Source organism: Lotus japonicus, chromosome 2 (assembly GCF_012489685.1).
Source record: "Lotus japonicus ecotype B-129 chromosome 2, LjGifu_v1.2".
Lineage (NCBI taxonomy): Eukaryota > Viridiplantae > Streptophyta > Magnoliopsida > Fabales > Fabaceae > Lotus > Lotus japonicus.
The window spans coordinates 88858226-88878428 of NC_080042.1; the positions used below are offsets into that span (position 1 = coordinate 88858226).

The 20203-nt window shown below is 35.4% G+C and overlaps 1 protein-coding gene, 1 long non-coding RNA gene and 1 pseudogene across 4 annotated transcripts; 1 reads left to right on the forward strand and 2 right to left on the reverse strand.

Annotated features, from left to right (window-relative positions):
• Window positions 1-705: 705 nt before the first annotated feature.
• LOC130735834 (uncharacterized) lies at window positions 706-1661 on the reverse strand (annotated as a pseudogene).
• Window positions 1662-2672: 1011 nt separating this feature from the next.
• LOC130740741 (uncharacterized) lies at window positions 2673-10984 on the forward strand. 3 transcript variants are annotated; one of them, XR_009020258.1, is made up of 11 exons: window positions 2673-3167; window positions 3283-3477; window positions 3590-3709; window positions 3795-3902; window positions 4433-7689; window positions 8015-8179; window positions 8609-8857; window positions 9077-9299; window positions 9903-9968; window positions 10056-10127; window positions 10363-10984. It is a non-coding gene; the product is annotated as an uncharacterized LOC130740741 (long non-coding RNA). The 3 variants fall into 3 exon arrangements; XR_009020259.1 differs by lacking the exons at window positions 9903-9968; window positions 10056-10127; window positions 10363-10984 and adding an exon at window positions 9376-9500 and having other exon boundaries at window positions 3283-3709; XR_009020257.1 differs by lacking the exons at window positions 9903-9968; window positions 10056-10127; window positions 10363-10984 and adding an exon at window positions 9348-9478 and having other exon boundaries at window positions 3283-3709; window positions 9077-9266.
• A 1462-nt stretch (window positions 10985-12446) lies between these two features.
• On the reverse strand, window positions 12447-14880 carry LOC130737225 (uncharacterized). Its single transcript, XM_057588982.1, has 6 exons — window positions 14869-14880; window positions 14667-14744; window positions 14091-14214; window positions 13241-13356; window positions 12920-13129; window positions 12447-12842 (listed from the first exon to the last, which is right to left on the reverse strand). Exons 1-6 carry the CDS (start codon window positions 14878-14880, stop codon window positions 12705-12707), a joined length of 678 nt encoding a protein of 225 aa, XP_057444965.1. The 3' UTR covers window positions 12447-12704.
• Window positions 14881-20203: the final 5323 nt, after the last annotated feature.

Genomic DNA, 20203 nt, shown 5'->3' on the forward strand with positions numbered 1-20203 from the left:
CAACTTTGGAATTCAACAATTTTATGCACTACCATCTAATTTTTAGCATGAACATTTTAGTAAAAATGCACATTATTTCCTAAATAATCAATCACAACCGTTTATTCCGTTTCAATGTATCATCTTCCTCTGTCTGTTTCATCTATGGTTTGCCCCTTATTCTGTTTCACATCCTTATGAATTCCTCTCCTATGCAATCTCTCATATTCCGTTCGCTTCATCCCTTATTCTATGCATTAATGGACACTCATCCCCTAAACCTCAATTTCCTTATATATAAGTTCTAATATATTTTCTTTCATATATATCAATTTACAACAACCGTATACAATTCAAAACTCATTGTAGAAATTTATTCAAAAACAATTCTACTAATAAAATTATAAATTGACGTCAAAATTTACAAAATTATGAGTTATTATCAATTGTTGATATTGTAACTAATTTTAACAAGTGCTAAGTTAACTAACTTTATTTTCTAACTATTTTTAAATGACAGCAGTGCCTTATTTTCCTGGAAAAATTCATCAAAGATAAATTCCTATTCATCAACAAAATATCATAACAACAAATATTGTTTCTAATGTCATCCAAATAAAATAAAAGTTTAAATAAGAGGCGAACCAAAACACCCTAACAATGTATCTTTGAACCAAAAAACATAACCAAAACTGATAAATATGTCTTTCTTGGTAGCATCTAGTTTCAATCCTTGAGCACCTTATTGACGAATTCATCCATGTCCTCTCCTTCCATCTTGAGAAACAACCTTGAAAGTGTAGGACATTTTGCTATCTTAATAATTGCTTCAATACGATCATCACGTGTTAAATTAAGCTTCTAAAGTTCATCTGCAACCAAGTCATGCTCTCGGTTTTGACGTGCAAAGTTGTTAGCCACCATTGCCATGTTATCATTTGCTGCGCTAACACTTGTAGCAAAAGCTTCAACACATGTTATTAATCTATCATTTTCTCTAGCACGTTTTCTTGAAGCTCGAGAAGTTGAAGCTGGTCTTGGAATAGGAACAGATTGAGGTGCTTTTATAAGAATCTCACTCTCTTCTTGAGTGACCTCGTTGCCTAAATCATTTTCTTGTGGAGTATCTTCTGCAGCATCAGCAAATGACTCAACAATGTGACCATCAACACGATCCTTTCCAAATATGATTTGCATCTTCTCATATTCTGGATATGGTTTGTTGACAAAATTTTGAGCTCTCGGGTGATGCTTAATTAAAAAGGAAAAACATAAAGAAAGTTAGATAAATAAGAGAAAATAAGATTAATAAGATACTACAGGTACTAAAACAAAAACACATACTGCCAAATATTGTTGTAACATTTGCGGGCTATCAACTATAACACATTTTTTGGAGTCGTCCCATCCAAATCCACTTGTATTTATCATGTCAAACACTGCAGTATATTTTTTGTTCCATCGTTTCATATTATTCACCACATGCTTAAAAGTAATGTCAATACCTTCCATCCACCCTTCATTCTTTGGGAAGCTATCTCGTGTGCTCTTGCTTTAAATTTGTCATTTGGCTGTTTTTGACCTTCAACAACCAATTCTTGTAAAATATTCATAAGATTCTCCTCTTCTATTAAAGTCCAGGTACGACTCTTCCTTGAATCACCATTTGCTTCATTCTCCATAGCTAAGTTAATCAAACACTCTTAACTTATTATTGAAATCAAACATATAAATATGAAATACTCAATAATTTGTCAGTTAATAAGTCAATGCATAAGATAAATCTAAAATAAATGAAGTTCACTTTTGTATTACATTAAATCAAAAAAAAAGTCAAGCCCTATTTCTACTAGCCTGCCACTCTACAAACATTTGAGTTGCCAAGTTATCCCTCTCTTGAGTCCAATGGTTGCTTGTCTCAACTACTCCAATTACATTGTTTGGATTCTCCCCTATAGGTATTGCATCATCCATAAGTGGAATTTTCTCTTCAGGATCAAAAGACATGCCAATCCTAATAAAATTATGAAATAAACAACATGCTAATATGATTATGTTTTGTGTTTTAATTGGATAAAATGATGGGCTCCTAAGAATTGCCCCTCTCTTTTTTAGCAAGCCAAAATATCGCTCAATAACATTTCTGGCACTTGCATGCTTGAGAGGGGAAGAAGAAGGGGAATCAGATATGAACCCTAATTTGGATGATTGGTGGTTTGGGTTAATTTGGGGAATTGAGATAAGTTTGGGGGTGAAATTAAATTAGTTGATTAGATTAGGAATATGTTAATTTTGTTTAATAAATTTGAGGTTTAATTTTTTTAAAATTTTAAAATTTTAGTTATTCCACATCAGTTGACTTAACACGGTCAGCTTGCCATTTAAGCACTCGTCAGGCTCCGGCGAGGATCCGCTCCATATGATTTTCAAACATGAGAACATTTTCCAATAATTTTTTCAGGGAGGGACCTAGGTGAGACAGCGACACAAAAACAGAGACTTAAGGCTTATACTATTTTATATGTGAAAAGATTTTTAAAATCTTTGCATGCATGTGAGAGTGTATTACCTCTCGAATTCCTTTGTTTAAAGAATCACTCAACTCATATTTTTTCTTTTGGTTTCGTTTTTGCCTTATTATTTTAATGGGCTTTAGCCCAAGTCCAGTACCAACACGGCAACACAGCTCAGTGCCTCAGTCTTTCTGAATCATCTCCGTCATCTCACATGATCAACCTTCTTCCAACTTCTTCTCTTGCATTCCGTCGTCTCGCTTCCAACCCATCCAACACGGCAACACAACGCAGCCTTTCTCAACCATCTCCGTCATCTCCTTCATCTCCCTGGCACCGCCGAAAGAGATGGAAGATTGTATCAGAGTGAGAAGGCAAGATCATGACAGACAGATTTCGTCATCCATGAGCTGGATCATGTCAGTCGAGCATTGTAATGGAGCCAATTGTGTAGCAACAAGTTAGCTTCTTTGACACCAATCTTCAAGTTTCCAATAAGATGACATACTTAATTCATCATTCAAATAGCTACCCTATTAAAATTTAAATTATAGAGTAATTGGTTTTTCCATTTTCCATCTCTATAATTAAATACTCCCACATCGTGAAGCAGTGTATGTCCCCTGCCATTCCTCAAGACCATATCCTATTCATCTCATCCTAATTGATGCAAAGGTTATATCTTTGTCCTGTTTTTGTTTTATATCTATACTTGTGTGACCTTCAGTTCTTACATTCATGCACAAATTTAAATTTTAACTTTTGCTGCATTTACTAATTGTATGTTCAGAGCATAAGCTGTCTTTAAGGAAGTTTTTTGGCACAAAGTTGATTTAGCCGAAGAGTGGGTGGCATCTATGTGGTGTGAAGTATATGATGTTTTAAAGGAGGTTCCCTTAACAGACATGTGATGTGATTGGATTGGGCAGCTTTTTTCTCCATTATGCTCTTATATTTCCCATTTTGTGTTTTCCTCTTCAATTAAGTAGGATTTGTTGTCCTCCTAGCTCATTGTGTTTCCTTCTCTTTGTTTTGATTATTTTTTAAATATAAAATACTGACTTGCTTTTGGGGGATCAATATCGGTCCTTTTGAAGATAAAAAGATGTTGAAAGATTGCTCGCGAATTGCGATTTTTCAAGGAACAAATGTTGAAGGCAGGTGTTTCACCAAAACTGTCTACAACACAAGTTGATGTGAACATTCATAACCTTGAGGTATGTGAATATGTTTTTTGACAAAGTTGTTTTCTCCTTTCTTTTAATTTACTTTACGAGCTGACATCTGTTCGCCTTGTAATAGGTAAAACTTTCAGATATCGAGTCAGAGTTAACTGAGATGAATGCAAATGGTGAAAAATTGCAACGCTCATACAATAACCTTGTGGAGTATAAGCGTGTTCTACAGAAGGTGCAGTGTGTTCTCTACTTAAGCCTCGGACCATGATGTGTCTTTTATTCAAATATAATGCATAACCAAGAGAGAGGAATGCTAATTATCTGCTGCCTCCTGCATTTAATCTGCTTGTTCTTTTAAGTGGCCTATAATTTTTACCATGCCCTTAGAACATATATAGTTGTGGAAAATAACTAAAACAGGAGTAAATGATGTCTTTTCCTTTATAATATTTGAAAAATAGAAAAATTTAGGGGTATCTTAAATCACTGTTGAACCATATTATTTAATTTATAAGTATCACTTCCACCCATTGTGTTTTTAGATTATCTTATTTTGTATTGAGAAGAAATCTATAAACAAAACTTTGCAGAGAGAGTTCTTAGCTGAAAAGCTGATTTATGCAGACAAACACTGGTGGTAGATGGAATTTATAGATCTGTTGGCCTTTTCACCTTGGATAACTTGGTTCTTTCATAATATTAATTTGGCATGTTTTAATATGTTAAATTTTTCTGCTGAAGCTTTGGACTGTTTCATTGCAGAGCCTTTTGTAACTGAGAAAAAGCTGCGTAGTACAGACTATAAGATTAATGCTTTCTAAATCAATGATGGAGAAATGGGTTCTGTTGGTCAATTCGCAAGTGTACGAATCCACCCGGTTTTAAATATCGAACCACAGGGATTGTGAGTGACTAAATTCAGTTTAAGCTTTGAGTATGAAGGTTTGTATTATTGAATAAGAGATATGTTGAAGTAGTAATAAGAAAAAGGAAAAATAAAAAGACAATTCAGAAAATAACATGCTTTGGGTTCTTGTTCAACTAGTCAATTCAAGTACATCATTCTAAGCACATGTTCTCATGGATCTTTCCTTGATGATATAGCCTAGTTACTCACTTATTGATTCCTCACATAAGCAATTCTCTCATACTAAAAGCTAAGCCCAATTCCTTGTGTACTTAGTCATTTATATGAGGTTTTAGATCATGCAAATTCAGGCCATCAAACCCCGACCCTTCCTCTATTCCTAGTAGCAAGTATAGAAGGGGTAATCCCAAATCAGTTCCCTAATCTATAACAAACTTCCGTTCTGATTATAGAAAAGCAAAAAGCAAGCATGCATACAAGCTTAGATTGATGTTCAGAAAATGAGATTCAAGGGAAGAAGGAGAACATGTGGGAAAGAACTTAAGATTATAACTCAAATATAAAAAGTCTTACAAAGAAATCCAAAGCAAAGAATTTTACAAGCTTGAGATTAGGCAAGAGCCATGCTTGGCTAAGAACCTGAATTACAAGCTTGGAAGCCCTCTCTCACTCTCCTAGATGATCCTCTACCTCTGAATTTTACAAAGTATCCAAGATTACAAAAGAAAATGACTAAAATCCTATTTATAGGCAAAATTATCGAGGCTGAGCTGTTCTGGGCGCTCAGGCGCCAATTCAGAGCGCCTGAGCGCCAATTCCATCCTGAAAACATGCTCTCTGGAGCTAATTGGCGCCTAGGCGCCCATTCCCAGCGCGTAGGCGCTTAAGCTCGCCTGAAAAGGACTTTTTGGCTTCTGAAACTCCTCTTTTCAATCCTCTTTAAGTTCTCCATCAATTCCATGCTTCTTGGCCTTCTTCCTCCTTCAGTTTCTGCTCTCCAAACCTAACCAACAAGTCAAGGAAGAATCTAGAAGCTCAAAGAGCTCATTAGCACAAGAGGTCCTTCATAAAACAAAAGAAAATCATGCAAGTCCTAAACTTAACTTAAAATGCAAGAAAACTCCCTATAAAACTACAAAATTACCAAAACAAAACAAAGACTCAAGAAAAGATAAAAATGCATGAGAATGCATGAAACACTACATGTGACACAAGAAAAAGACTCAAAACCTACAAGTAAAAACCCTAAAAACATCATATAAACCCGGGTCATCAGGTTCTCCAACGGATGAGCTAATGTTGGACATGTTGTCACAGATTGAGAAGGTAAACACAAGTGTTATAGTATGTATGTGGTCTTATATTTTAGACTTGTGCTTGTGCATTTTATTAAAATTTTATTTAGTTAAGCTAGCAACAATCTGATACCAAGTTGATGCAGAATTGATAATGTAGTAGTCTTTGATACCTTACTTAATCTATTTTCCTTTTCTGATCATGGAATTTGTAACTGAAAAAGATTTAGGCCATAGCACCATTCCAGTTTTATTTTATTTCTGCAAAATATCAAGATTAACTCGGTTCATAAAGATTTTTAATTCTCCCACCTCTGCCTCTTCCTTATCTGTATGAAAATTATTTGAATTCTACCAGCTCTTTAATTTTATATTTGTTCAGCTAAGGTTTTCCAATCACACAAAACTTACCATTAATCTTTATGGTCATACTTTTGAGTCGAAACCAAGCAATGTGTTCACAGTTAACTAGTAAAGACATGTGTGATATTTATTTGTTTTATACCTCATTTATAAATCATTATTTGAAATTTGGTATTGCAATGGAATAGAATAACAGTTGACCTAAGTTTTTCATTCCATGATAAAATCACAAATGATCATTAATTGGAATACATTTAATGATTTGAAAAGTTAGGAGCATGTAATCTCGTATGATAGATTTATAAGCACTTGAAAATGAGGATGTGTTTTAAGTAACATATAGGCAGCAATGTCATTCATGTTGATTATGCCTTTGAAGTGTTTATTGTACTTATTTTTACGTATGGTCTTATTTGTTCTATTGCATCTGTTTTAAAACTAATTGAATTAAATGAGCTTCTTAAAGTTACATTTGCTCAATCAAATTCCACATTCATATATATATATATATATATATATATATTGATCATTGGCGTATTTCGAGTGTTGCAGCATAATCTAACAATAACAACGTTATTGTATAATAATTATAATTATAAGAAAACAGTTAAAACGAGGGCATATCAAGTGAGAGGAGTGTTTTATTGTGAGAGACGAGAGCAATAAATGATAGCCATTGGATTAAGATAAACAGTTCTGATTTAAACTCCCAATGTACAATTTCACGTGACTCTCTTCTGCTCGCTCAAGTCTCAAAACACCTATTCGTCTTCCCAACTTTAGCTGGGCTATTCCTTCAATACTTTCGGGTAGTGCAGTTCCTATATGATATGAGATTGCAAATGTCATAAGCATTCCTGTATTACTGCAATTAATGGTTGAAAAGTCTGTGTGATTAAAAAACAATTTGGTGGAGGTGGCTCTCATATCTAGCTTCTTGATGTGGAGGAGTGTGTGTGGTGTTCGTGGTTGGAATAGGATTGTCTGATCAGTTTTTTTTTTTTTTGCTGTGGTTTTCTTGGGTTAGAGTTCTTCCTCCACAAGATAGAAAATGCAGCAAAGAAATTGCTTTTCTTCATCCCTAACTAGACTTTGATGTACATAGTGAATGCATTTGTGGTGATTTGGGTTTTGGTGGTGGGCCAACATGACAAACTTCAGTATGCAGGTTGATACATTCAGATTATTTACAAAGTGCTATTTTCTATGTACCTTTTTTCTTCTTTTATTTTACTCTAGCAGAATGTCAGCAGGCCATGCTATGGTCATAATTCATAACTGATAAGTGGGTTTATAACTATCATCGGTGCGTTATATAACTTATTCTTCATGTTTTGATAACTTGATGTGTGCTATATATGTCCATTGCAGCCAACTGCTGACACTTTTCTTCTAGAAATGAAACTTATTCAGCATCAAGTATGAAGGAATTTAACCATGCCGCTATCCTATAATATTTTGTTCATCTACAAGCGCAACCTTATAACTTATAGGTAAAGATGTAGATAAAAATGACATTTGCAGTTTAACATGTGATTGTAATTTCTGATGTAAATTTTTTGTACTGGTTGAGTAAGATATGTACGTGGAGATGTTATTATGTTGAATTCTGGTTCAAAAGATACAGAAATGTAGCTTAGTTTTTGGGGAAAATAACCTATTGGTGATTTATTTGTGGATATTTTTTTCAGCTCTAAACTATCAAGGGGGTGTTTTTTCGTCTGGGTTTCATAATATTAATAGCAAGTTTACTTTTGGGACTCTCTTTTCTTTTCACCCATGTTCTCAGCTTGAATTTCTTATTTGTTTGGGTTTCAGCTTTTGGATAGGAGAACAATGGCGATTCGGGAAATCATAGGGAAAGCACTGGTCACCAAGGGGAGGCACTAGGCAGTGGCAGAGTTGAAGAAGCCAGCACTAGCACATTGCTTCCGGCTGCATCTGCTATAGACATGGGATCTCCTATAACTGCCAAGTACGCAGGTACCATTAAATTGACATCACATCACATTTAACTTAACTTCCAATCCCCATGAAATTTAGTTTCCATTAATTTTTGGAGTTTTGATTATATGGATATCAACTTAAGAGAATATAACCATTAAAATGCTTGCTTGATGGTAAAGGATATGGTTTTGTTCCGTGTGAGACTAAGTTTTCTGTTTTTATTCACTCCCTTAACTTTTCCAAGGCAATATGTTTTATGTGGCTTGATGTTACTCTCCATCTTAAAAGATCTTTCATCAATATTATTTTCTTCTTCTTCTTGTATAGTTATTAATTGATCTTTTAACTTCTTCATCACCCAAGTACCATTAGCATTATTAAGTTAAGTGTAGCTTATATTCCCAAATATAGATTTTAAAAAGATATATGTGACGACTTGGATCTATATAGTGTGGTTTATTGCAGTTTACCTTTTAATAGGACGAAAAAGACTCATGAGAGAATTCTTTTACAAGGAGAAATGAGATAGAGAAGAAAGAAGAAGAGGGGAAACTCCGATGGTTTAGTGTTGTATTCAAAGGACACATATCTCATGTGTCAGAGCATCTAGCTATAGTAATAACGACTGGTTATATATGGAACTTTACAACCTTCAGTGATTGGAATCAGAAAAATGCTGCAGTGGGGTCTTCTCTGCACTTGGCTTTCTTATAGGTAAATAAGTGCATTTATTAAGAATGTTTCATAGTTATAGGGCTATAGTTGTTCCAGTCATTTTTTCCAATTTTCACATTTTTTTCTTCTTCTATTAATTGGTAAGTTGAATATATTTTTTATAATTGGAAATTATCAGGTTTTTCTATTGTTTCCTTTTCCATCATATTTGGAATTCATAATGAAAAATGGAAAATTGGCTACTGAGATTTCGCGCAGTTAGAAATTCATAGACACAAAGGAGTTCAACTGGAAAGTCGTTTCGATCCAATCCATTCTTGGGGTCAAATGGAGACAAAGGATATGTTAGTGACCTAGCACGACAAACCACTCTCTGAGGGCATGCAATGGGCTTCTTAACACGCTGCATATGAATTCAGGAAGTGGTAGCTCCAAAATCAACAGCAAGGTAGACAGCCACCTCTGTCAGTTGACTATTAAGGTGATTTTCTGATCTTGGCTAATTTATGGTGTGTCATTTGTGCATTAGTAAAGGCTAAGTTCAAGCATGGTGGCAGTGCTGCTCAATTATGGATTGCTTGCATGGTTGGACCTATAGGCGTGTGGATTAGATGGTTTTTAGCACGACTCAATGGATGTGGGTGAGGAAAGTAGGGTTATTCAAATGTGTTCCATTTGGGACTTTAATTGCCCTGGTTGAACTTGGTGCTCTCAAGAATGCAGTAAGTTTATTTGATTTATTCATGGTTGAATTTCCCCATCATTGAATGCATTGGATAACCTTTACTTGGAAGTTGTAGGACCAGAATTAGATTTGAGAGCAAAAGTTTATTTGTAAGGAAAATTTGTTTTCTCTTAAAGTTACTACTTCCACTCTATATGAGTTGTGCATCTTTTTAAGTTATAATTTTTTAGATTATTTGTGTCAATACTCATGCACGATCTAAATTATATGCCCACTGTTCCTTTGCCTAGCCAATTCATTGGTTGACCATCTTTTTCATGTTATATTGGGTTTTTCTACGCTCTTTCTTGATTTTCAGCTGATTGTCATATGCTTATAAATTTCACTTTGTATTTGTAGTATGAAAAAATAACTCATATTGACCTAAAGGTTCCGCCAAGGCCTCCTGGCTATGCGTTTGTAGAGGTGAGTCTGCATCTAGATAGTTTGATATGAATTTCTGTCTATTTCTTTATATTTTGGTTTATCCTAATTGAGGGCACTGTATTGTAGTTTGAAGACACTCAAGATGATGATGCAATTTGTGGGCGCGATGGTTATGATTTTGATGGTCACCATTTACGGGTTGGTTATATCTTACAATTACAATTTTTATTATTCTAACAACTGCAATTACTCCTACCAAAAGTTGGGGAGAAAACAAGATAGCTTCAATGAATTGCTGATATTGTTTAAATTTGTATCTCTACAGGTGGAGCTTGCTCATGGTGGATTAGTTCAATAATATAGTTCTCACCATTGGGTTTTTTTTTATTTGCTGAACTTCTGAACTTCTTTCTCTCTCTTTGTGAAACTGCAGAGACACTACAACAAGTTTTTGAAGAAGAAACCTCCCTGGGCTTCGCTTGAGGAAAAAATTGAAGAAGAAAAAATGGAGCAGAAGCTAGAGCTTTTCTTGCAAACAAGCTGTAAAAGCAAAAGCGGTAGAGCAAAAAGCCATTGAGAATGTTGTCTCACATGAAAAAGGTAGAAGTCTCAGTTTAAGATTCAAATGATACTGACAGTTGAGGAGTTTGCATCTAACTGGAAAAATCAAGGAATCTGAAGATTTGTTTGAGACGACATAGGCAGCTTCCATGGTTCAAGTGGAAAATCAACACAAGGAAGAAATAAAGGCTGCAAAATACTTGGCTTTGAGGAATGCATGCAGAGATAGCAGATTCTGAAAAGACCTGCAAATTACTTTTTTCGCTTTTACTTGCCGCAAGATGTTATGCTAAAAGTCAGTTTGATGAGTCAAAGACCTGCAAATTCATCCCAAGAAGATGTTATGCTAAAAGTCAGCTTGCCCAATACCAATACTTCTGAGTCACAAAAGAGATGATTTTTTTTATAAGGAATAACCTTTTTAAGCTAACTTATTTAGCAGCCCACCTCTGGCACAGATTGTGATTAAATGAAATGTGTTCATGTTTTAGTTATTCTTCTTCAAGGTTTTTTTTTTGAAAGTATTCTTCTTCAAGGTAAATACTTTATTATATATTAAAATAAAATCACAAAGATTGTTAATTTCAAATCTTGAAACTAAAAATAAAAAATAACTAAATCAGGATACATACTTGATGGATCAGATGTGGTAGTGTGTCCTTGGATAGGAAGAATACTTCAAAATTAAAATTGTGGCACCAGTTGGTAGTTTGATTTCTGTTGATGAGAGAACTAGAAACTTTTCAAGTTGGATTTTGCAAGACTGCAAATTAGGACCTCATCTCTACAACCAGTGTCAAATTTTCGTTTGATCAAGATCAATGGTTGTATTTTTATCAATGCTTCAAGTGATATCATTAATCATATACGCAAGCAGTGCAAGCAAATTTCTTCTATGTAAGGGAAACCATTCATCTTAAATGCCCCACCTAACACACATGGTTAAATAAGCAAGAAACAATCTTCGAATTAAACTTCTGTCCACTTTCATCCCTACTTGTGGTTCTTCATTTTCAGCTACAACCATGCATCTCATTTAGACTAAGTTCGATGATAATAAAACTACAAAGGAAAATAAAAGAACTGATGTGGTGTTTGATAGGATATTCAATATTGTAGACCTTTTAAAGAGCAAGAATCAATTTATATGCATGTAGTATTACGCTGTGGTAAAGTCAATTATTAACTTTTTCAAACTCAGAACAGAGCTCACACCCCTAGTGGCTTTCTTGAGCCATTCATTTTCAGCCGCATCATGCATCCAAATATGGTCGCATAATGTCTTACGGGGATAAAATTTCACATTGGGCTTTAAAGAGCAAGTCATAAGTGGGACTTACTCACACTTGAAAATTCCGAACAATCTCCCCCTCAACTGTGAATCTCTCAATCACATCACCCATTGGTCAAACAACCGTCTACTCTGATACCAGAGTTGGGCCAAAGAAAGACCCAAACAAAGGAGATGGTTTGAAACTCCACATTGAGCTTTAAAGAGCAAATTATAAGTGGACCAGACACCACATCTTTCACCCAAAACCTTAAGGCTATGGGTGTATGGGTCCTCACACTTATAAACCACTCGAACTTATCCTTAGCTTCCAATGTGAGACTTACTCACACTTGAAAATTCCAAACACCTACATCAATTGGTGTCCTCCACCATCATCAATTAATGAAAGAAGAAAAATCCATCTAACCCCAACAATTGAGCTTGCATTATTTAGAGAATATTGCGATACTCTCCTGAATTAGACCAACAACGCCACCATCTAGAAGTATTATTATTGAGCCGGGCAAGAGCACATAGTCATGGTTTGTAAAACCTTTGCATTCTTCATAATATATGCAGCAAACCGGAAATCATCTTCAAGGTTTAAAATAGAACCAATAAAACATGTTTTGAGATGTGATGAAACACATTCTGGAACGGATTCTAAATATTCCTGTGAGATGTGCGACAAGGTTAATCCAGAATAGTACATATAGGAATAGAAACAGTACATATCATTAGAGTTCATGGTTTAACTCCCTAAGAAGTGAAATCCCATGATTCAGGTGACTTAGTCCTCACTCCATAAAAAGAGAAAATCATCGTGCGCTAAGGTTAATCCAGAATAGTACACATACGAATAGAAACAGTACATATAATTAGAGTTCATGGTTTAAGATGTCCCTAAGAAGTGAAATATCATGATTCAGGAGACTTAATCCTCACTCTTGAGGATCATCTTCAATCGTGACAATAGCTGCCCTCCGGCCAATTTGGTGGCTTACATTTAGGCACTCTTTTTCACCAATCTTCATTGCTGCCAAATCTTGAGGGAACATACAATCCATACCAGCAGTGACCTGTGGGAAATAAAATCATATTATATATGTAATAATTAAATGTAATAATTGACAATTTTAAAACAACAAGTACTTACATCCAAAACTGTTGATCCGAGATTCAATTTTACATCTCCGTTTTCACGCAACTGCAGCTTACCCATTTTTCCACTTGGTAAATCATTCAAATCCACTGCTTCAATCTTGGAGAGATACCCTCTTTTCTCTTTCCCTTTCAGATTTTCCTTCTTAATTGGTAGAGATGAAGGAAACTTAAATAAAAGCAGCTTAGGTTCCTCACTGCTCTCCTGTTAAAATTTTTAGGTGTTATATATAACAGCATAATAATTAAGAACATATATTTAGAAGACATTCAACAATAAAAATAGAAAAAAGAAGGCATTCAGGAAACTAAGTACCGTTAACCCGAGTCGGGTTGCAGGTAGCACTTCTTCTTCATCTTCAATCTTCCAATCTTCCTCGTCTGACCACGCTGGGTATATCTCTGGGTATATCTCCTCGCCTAACTTTAAACCTTTCACCATGTATAATAAAGGGTGAGTTTAATTAATTACTACACCGCATAAAAGCTTTACACAATCATTTAATTAAAATTTATCAATTCACCATGTCATGATTAAAATTTAATTTAAAAATTTTTATTACGAAATCTAGAAAGACTTAATTTTGATGTATGTGGAAAAAATTACGTCGTCCGTACATAAAAATTAAACTAAAATAAAACATGAAAAGTATTATCATCATTAAGCTTATGATTTTCAATAAAAAAACACCGATCTCTAGAAATTTAAAAATGTGTTTTTTACACCTACATCCAATTATTGGTCACTGCATTATAAAATAAGTTTTTAATTTAGTTAAAATAAATAATAAATATAACTACTTTTGAATATATGTTGTGTTTACACTAACCTTGCATTAGAGTTAAACAAATATATATATATATATATATATATATAATTGAAAAAACATTTCTTCTTGCTAAAAAAGTATCTCAATTTATATGCATCAGTGTATTTGAAAAATATATTTATATAAATTATCCAAAATAAATAATCACTATTACTTTAACACCGTCAACTAGTTGAGGAGTGACCCACTTTTCCTCTTGTAAAAAAAAAAGTTGAGGAGTTACGTGTTCAAGAAATATATTATTGAAACAGGTATACAACCCAATTTTGCCCATATATATACTCATCACAATCAAAATGCTCACGTGGTATTTCCATAAAAAAAATGAAAAATTACCTGCTAGAGGATCGACGAGGAGGTCGTCAACAGATTCAGTTGATTCCTCGTCGTCATAAGATTCAGTTGATTCCTCGTCAGTTTGAATTTGTTCCTGCAATATAGATTCAGTTTGAGTTTGTTCCTGCAATATAGATAATAAACAGCAAATTAAATAATTGTCACTTTAGCCATAAGGGAAAGAAAAAGCAAAAGCAGCGTCATTACTATATGTATTTTCTTTATCATTTTATTTTCATATATTTTCTCATTTATTTATTTTTTCTTTTCCTATTACATTGTCTGCCATGCATCCTCTCAATTTTCTCTTTTAATTTCCGTTCTTATCTTTCTTTGATAAGTGTAAGAGGAAGAATATGAACAAAACATTTTGTAAGTTCAATACCGTGTTAAATTCCAATTAATATTGGGAACTTCACAAATGACAAAGGATCAAACGTAATTACACCGTAATAACAAGAAGAAGAAGCCATGCAAGAATTCTGTAAATGCTAATTAAGTCATGACTAAGAGATTAATTAAAATAAAAGTGGCTAATTTAAAAATATCACCAAAGAAGAAATAAGAAGAGGTTACAGTGGGAGTGGGAGTAGGAGCAGCAGCACTCGAAGTCGAACCAAGCTTCCTTTTAGGTAAAGTTGGCTTGAATTTGTGCTGCAGAAATTAAGTCACACATTAACGCAAAAAACCACGTTTCAGTGTAAAGTGAAATGAATCATGCAATATAATGACACATTTTTTTATTGGATGAAAAGAAATGAAAGGAAATAGCACAGACCTTCCTTTCCATGGTGGTTGCTCTGGCTCTTGAAGGCAAAGAAACTCTTGAGAAAGAGAGAGAGGGACTCGGAGAAATTTGCTCTGGCTCTTGCTTTGTTTGTTACCACCGATAAAAGAGGTTTCGTCCGATGCAAATTAATTAAAGATGTTATTTCGTCTGTGATATGTCTCAATGTCCTAGGCTCCTAGCTGAAAGTACTCGAACGACTAGGAGGAACAGTGACATTTAATACAGGTTCAGTAAAGACACTGGAGTATATTAACAGATGAAGCGGGCCAAGGTTCAAAGGTCAAATCAAATCTCTCTGTCTCGCATGTTGAAAGAGGCACAATACAGAAGTTAATTGTATTTTGTACTCACTTTTAGCCAATGTCAAATCAGAACATAACTACGTACGTCAGAAGGGTACGTAACAAGCGTTAACTGCAAATCTGATCCAGTCGTTGGAAAGGTCAAGGCTTCATCAAGGCCTCGATTCACAAGCCTCAACCAAAATATATATCTTCAAGTGGACTTAGTCGCTTTATGACTTTAAGAAGTGAAGGTTAGACATAAGTTATTAGTTCTAATTAGAAAATAAATAGTGTTGGATATTACAAAAGATAAAATGTTATGAGTTACTAGGATTATATCTATTTAATATTTTACTTAAGTAGTTATATAGTGGTTATAGGTTACTCTATTATAAATACATATTCATTTCATGTAATAGGTGTGATAAATAGTAGAATTATCATTTTTTCTATATTTTATTTTCCAATAAAGCCATCAGAGCTTAGGTGCTGAGAGGGAAGAGCAACACTAAGTGAGTGAAGAGAAATACTTGGTGGGTTGAGAGATGGCAAGGAATGGCTTGAGTATATTCCAATTCTCCCGCTTATCAAATGGAATTATGACAGTTGGACAGTTGGTACGGTTACATAAACGCGTTGTTATGTTCTCAAGATGTTTGGGAGGTGGTGGGGAAATGTTATACGCAACGCAACCTGAAAATGATGTTATTTTGTCACCGAATGAGAATGAGAATTTGTTGAAGATGAAGAAGAAGGATCAACAAGCACTTACTTTCATCCACCAAGGTTTAGATGAAAATATGCATGTTTCAGATGGTGTCCAATGCATCAACCTCCAAAGACATGAGAGATTTTAAAGGTCTCACTTTAAGTTGTCGTCGACAAAGTGGGGAAAGTGCGTCTACCCGCAGTTGTTACTACTCCTCCCGAAATCGTCAAGTAGGAAACAACTCATGAGACACTAAAGCCCTTTTCCATTGACGTAGTCAACGGCCGCACCGGGGGACTATATTCTAGGAATGGACTAGCTAGTAGTAGCCTTGCCCAGGGGATAAAACGTTCGCGACGACTAGTCACATTCCTCGTAAAGGACTAGTAACACCCTTTCATGGAATCACGGTCCTAGGAATGAACTCACTGTTAAGTTCAAATGTTCAGTCATATCGTTCACCATGTTTTGTACGATAACAATTTTAAGGGCATAGGTGGTGTACTAAAACTTTCATTTTTCAGAAATACTTGTATCTATCGTCTACGCCTACGAAGTGTCGTTGAAGTCTAAACGATCTACATAAACGATTGATCAAGATCGTCTAACAAAATAAGACCGTCTGAAGAACGAGTGCCGATTGTGAAACACATAAAGGTCTTAGACAAATTTGGAGAAGAAGTTTCAAGTGAAGAAGAGCACGTGATTTGACAAAGCTCAAAGTACAACGTTGTCACAACAGAAGCTCTCATATTTGCTCCTCAAGGGATAGAAGTCAAGACCAAAGCTACCTACCAAGTGACATGCTACTCCCTCAAATCCACAATATAAGCAAAAAAAATTGGTGTTTTGGAGGTCCACTATGTAAGAAATAAGCATTATTTTTAGAGTGTGTTAAATATCTATTTCGAATTTTACCTAAATTGCTTCATATTCGTTCATGTCATCACCAAAATTGCTTCATATTTGTTCATGTCATCACCAAAATATTAAATAGCAACAATCTTATTCATTTTTCAAAAATAAAAAAAACAGTCTTATTCATTACTTTTCTTGGGCTAACCTTTTCGGCTTTCCTAAAAACAAAATCTGGCAAACCACTGAACCGTGGGACTGGGCTAGATGGACTACATTTTCTAAAAAACAAAAGTTTACAAAATAATTTTTTTTCCCGGTACCTATTTGGCCTTATGGTCCGTACGAACATAGGTGAACTTAGGTTTCATATAGTGTCCGGGTTGAGATCACAAAAGCCAGATGAGAGGCGGACGGTGGTAGTCAACGACAAACCGTAGGTGAACGGTATTAGCTGGATGAAAAGAGAAAAAAAAACCTTATTTAGGTAACAAAACCACCGATGATGTGGTAGAAAAACCAAACCATATGGTAGAAACCCATCGATCGTGGGGAAAGGAACCTCCTCAGCGGATGTGGTGGCTCAAAATAATGAGAAGAAGTGCCCTAACATAGTAGATAAGAGGACCCCGAAAAAGGTTGTTTGAAGGGTTTTTTTTTTGACAAAGGTTGTTTTAGAGCTTTAATGAAATTAAACTAAAGCAATTTTTTGGGTCAAAGACTATGGGATAAAAGCATATTAAAATGCACCCAAAAAAAACATTCTTAACACTACGTACTATTTTCTTTTGTCCAAGTTCAAACATCCTTCATTAAAGGGACTCAACCCAAAGAAAGAGAGATAGCCCAGCAGCTAATAAAACAGTGGTCGTAAAAAGAGAACGCACAAAGACAAGGCCTTATTGACAAAAAAAAATGACAAGGCCTTACAACCCAAAACACAGTCACACGCAGATCATATTATGTGCTTTCTCAACCCCCTGCTATTCTGCACAAAAAATATTATCGGCTGATGGATTTCACAACAATAATATTGTTTTTTTTGGTGCTAAGGAAATATAAGAAACAACAAAACAAACAAACAAAAACAAACTAGCTAATTCCTCTATTAGAGGCTAAAAGGGAGAGCACCGCCGGGGGAGGGGTATCAATGCAGGTAAAGGAGCACTGGGAGCCATGAGCCAGCTTAGCTAGCTTGTCCGCCACCTAATTGTAGTTGCGGGGGACCAAAAGCAGGGAGACCTCCCAGTCCAGGCGAAGGAGCTGCAAGGTTGCAGCTAATGACAAAGGAGTAAATAGGAAGCGCACCAAGACCTCGATTCTGAATAGTAGTGACAGCTTTACCACAATCCGACTCACAGAGGACCTTGTGGAACCCTCTATGCCAGCAAAGAGAAAGACCATGGTTAATAGCCGTGAGTTCCGCGAAGAGAGGATCGTCAATGCCATCCTTGGACATGAAACCAACCAGCCACGCACCGGATGGATCCCTAACGACACCACCGGCAGAGCACAAGGAGGAGGCCGGAAGGAAACTACCATCAATGTTGAGCTTAATCCACGACGCTGGAGGAGGAAGCCAAGAAGAGGGGATGCCAGTATGTTGCAAAACCGCAGAAGTGGTTTGGAGGACCTGTAAATCTAGGAGAGAACCGGAAATAGCACGTTGAACCTGATGCAAGTTCCAAGCAGGTTGCTGGTCGAAAGCTCTGTGATTACGCCAGCGCCAAATCCACCAAACATGGGAGAGGAACGCCGCGCTGCGAGTGTGGGTTATCACAAAACGCAGCCAATCAACATGAGGCCAGAGGAAGAAATTCTGGGAGAGGGGACAACAATAATATTGTAGATATTAATAAGTAATAACCCATACATGTTTGTAGTACAATAGCTTTTTAAAGGATTTAATACTTTTAATTTTCACCACATTCGAGTTAAAATCATGAGAGCAATTCATTAAGAAAAAAAAAGGATTTATTTTTCTTATACAGAAGAGCAAACGTCACTGGGTAAATGGTCACTTTAGTCCTTGAAAGTGTCCACCGACTTCACATTCGTCCCTGAATAAATTTTATTCATCTCGCGGTCCTTGAATGTGACAAACGTCATTCATATTAGTCCTTCTGTTAAAAAAATTTAATAGATGTTATCTATTTCCTTTTTTTAAGCTGAAAAATTATTAAATCAAATTAAAATAACAAATTTACTAAAAGTTCAACTAAATAAGACACAAAAAATCCTAACCACCAACCATCACCATTGTTCTTCATCTTCTTCATCATCTTCACCAATCCTTCCATCACAACCCAATCCCCCACTGCAAAGTCCATCCCCCACCCCCTTCAAAACCTATTTCTTTCTACCCTAATGAGATTTCGAAACCCACAGACCTGAGTATAGATTTCCAAACCCATTGAAAAGCTTCAATCTTTTCCTCTTTTGGTTTGAAGTTTCAATCAAACCTTTTTCCTCACCACTACAGAACCTAGGTCAGAGTGTGTGAAGATGATGATGGCTCGATCTGGGTCAAGGGGGATGGAGGCATGGTCAAATCACCTGAAACTGAACTTCCTCTCAAAGCTTTTGAAAACTGGGTGCTCGAAAATTGGGGTTTTGATGAATGTGTTGTTGAAAGTTTGGGTTTTGAGAAATGGGTTGTTGAAAGTTTGGGTTTTGAGGAGTGTGTGGCAGCAGTGGTGATGGTTGTTGTTGATTCCACGCCTGTTCTAATCATTGTAAGTTGTTGCGTGTGGATATTTCTGTTTCATGTTGAATCCTTCCATGTGAATCAAGCACGCAATTAAAGGATGCTACCATGTTTATCAATCTATGTCTATTACTCTATTTAGTTACTTGAGAGCCAATTAAAATTAGCTTTTATTTCCAGGGTGGGATGAAGCGGCATGGATTTGGTGGAGGGCCACCATCCCATGGTGCATCAAAATCACATCAAAGGCTTGGTTCTACAGGTCAAAGGGATTTTATGGTTAATTGGGACTAGCATCCCTTGTAAACAGGGAGAATATTGTGTTGTGATGGGGTTTGATGGTGATGGAAGAATTGATGAAGAAAAAAGAAGAAGATGAGAAGAGGAGATTAGGATTTTGTGTTTTTAATTTTTAATTGAGTTTTTTTATTTAATCAATTTTTAGTTAATTTTTTTAAATTTAAATTATTTCCACGGTAAATAAAATAAAATAAAATGAATTTATTAACGTCCGTTATACTTTTTTTTAACGGAAGGATTAAAGTGACAGACATTTGACACTTTGAGGGACCGCAGGATGTATAAAATCCATTCAGGGATGAATGTGAAGTTGGTGGACACTTTTAAGGACCAAAGTGACCATTTACCCAACATCCCTTCCTTGTCATTTTATAAAAAGCGGAATTGATTTTTGCACACCGTAATTTTAATAAGTACACGCCCATTATATTATTTTAAAGTTTTAATTTCCATAATACCTTAAATTAA

Excerpts from the sequence above, each read along its gene's own strand:
- LOC130737225 (XM_057588982.1), bottom strand. Across the intron at positions 13,357-14,090 it reads CCTCGTCGATCCTCTAGCAG|GTTTAAAGTTAGGCGAGGAG; the intron begins GTAATTTTTCAT and ends ACATGGTGAAAG. Across the intron at positions 13,130-13,240 it reads CAACCCGACTCGGGTTAACG|GAGAGCAGTGAGGAACCTAA; the intron begins GTACTTAGTTTC and ends AAATTTTAACAG.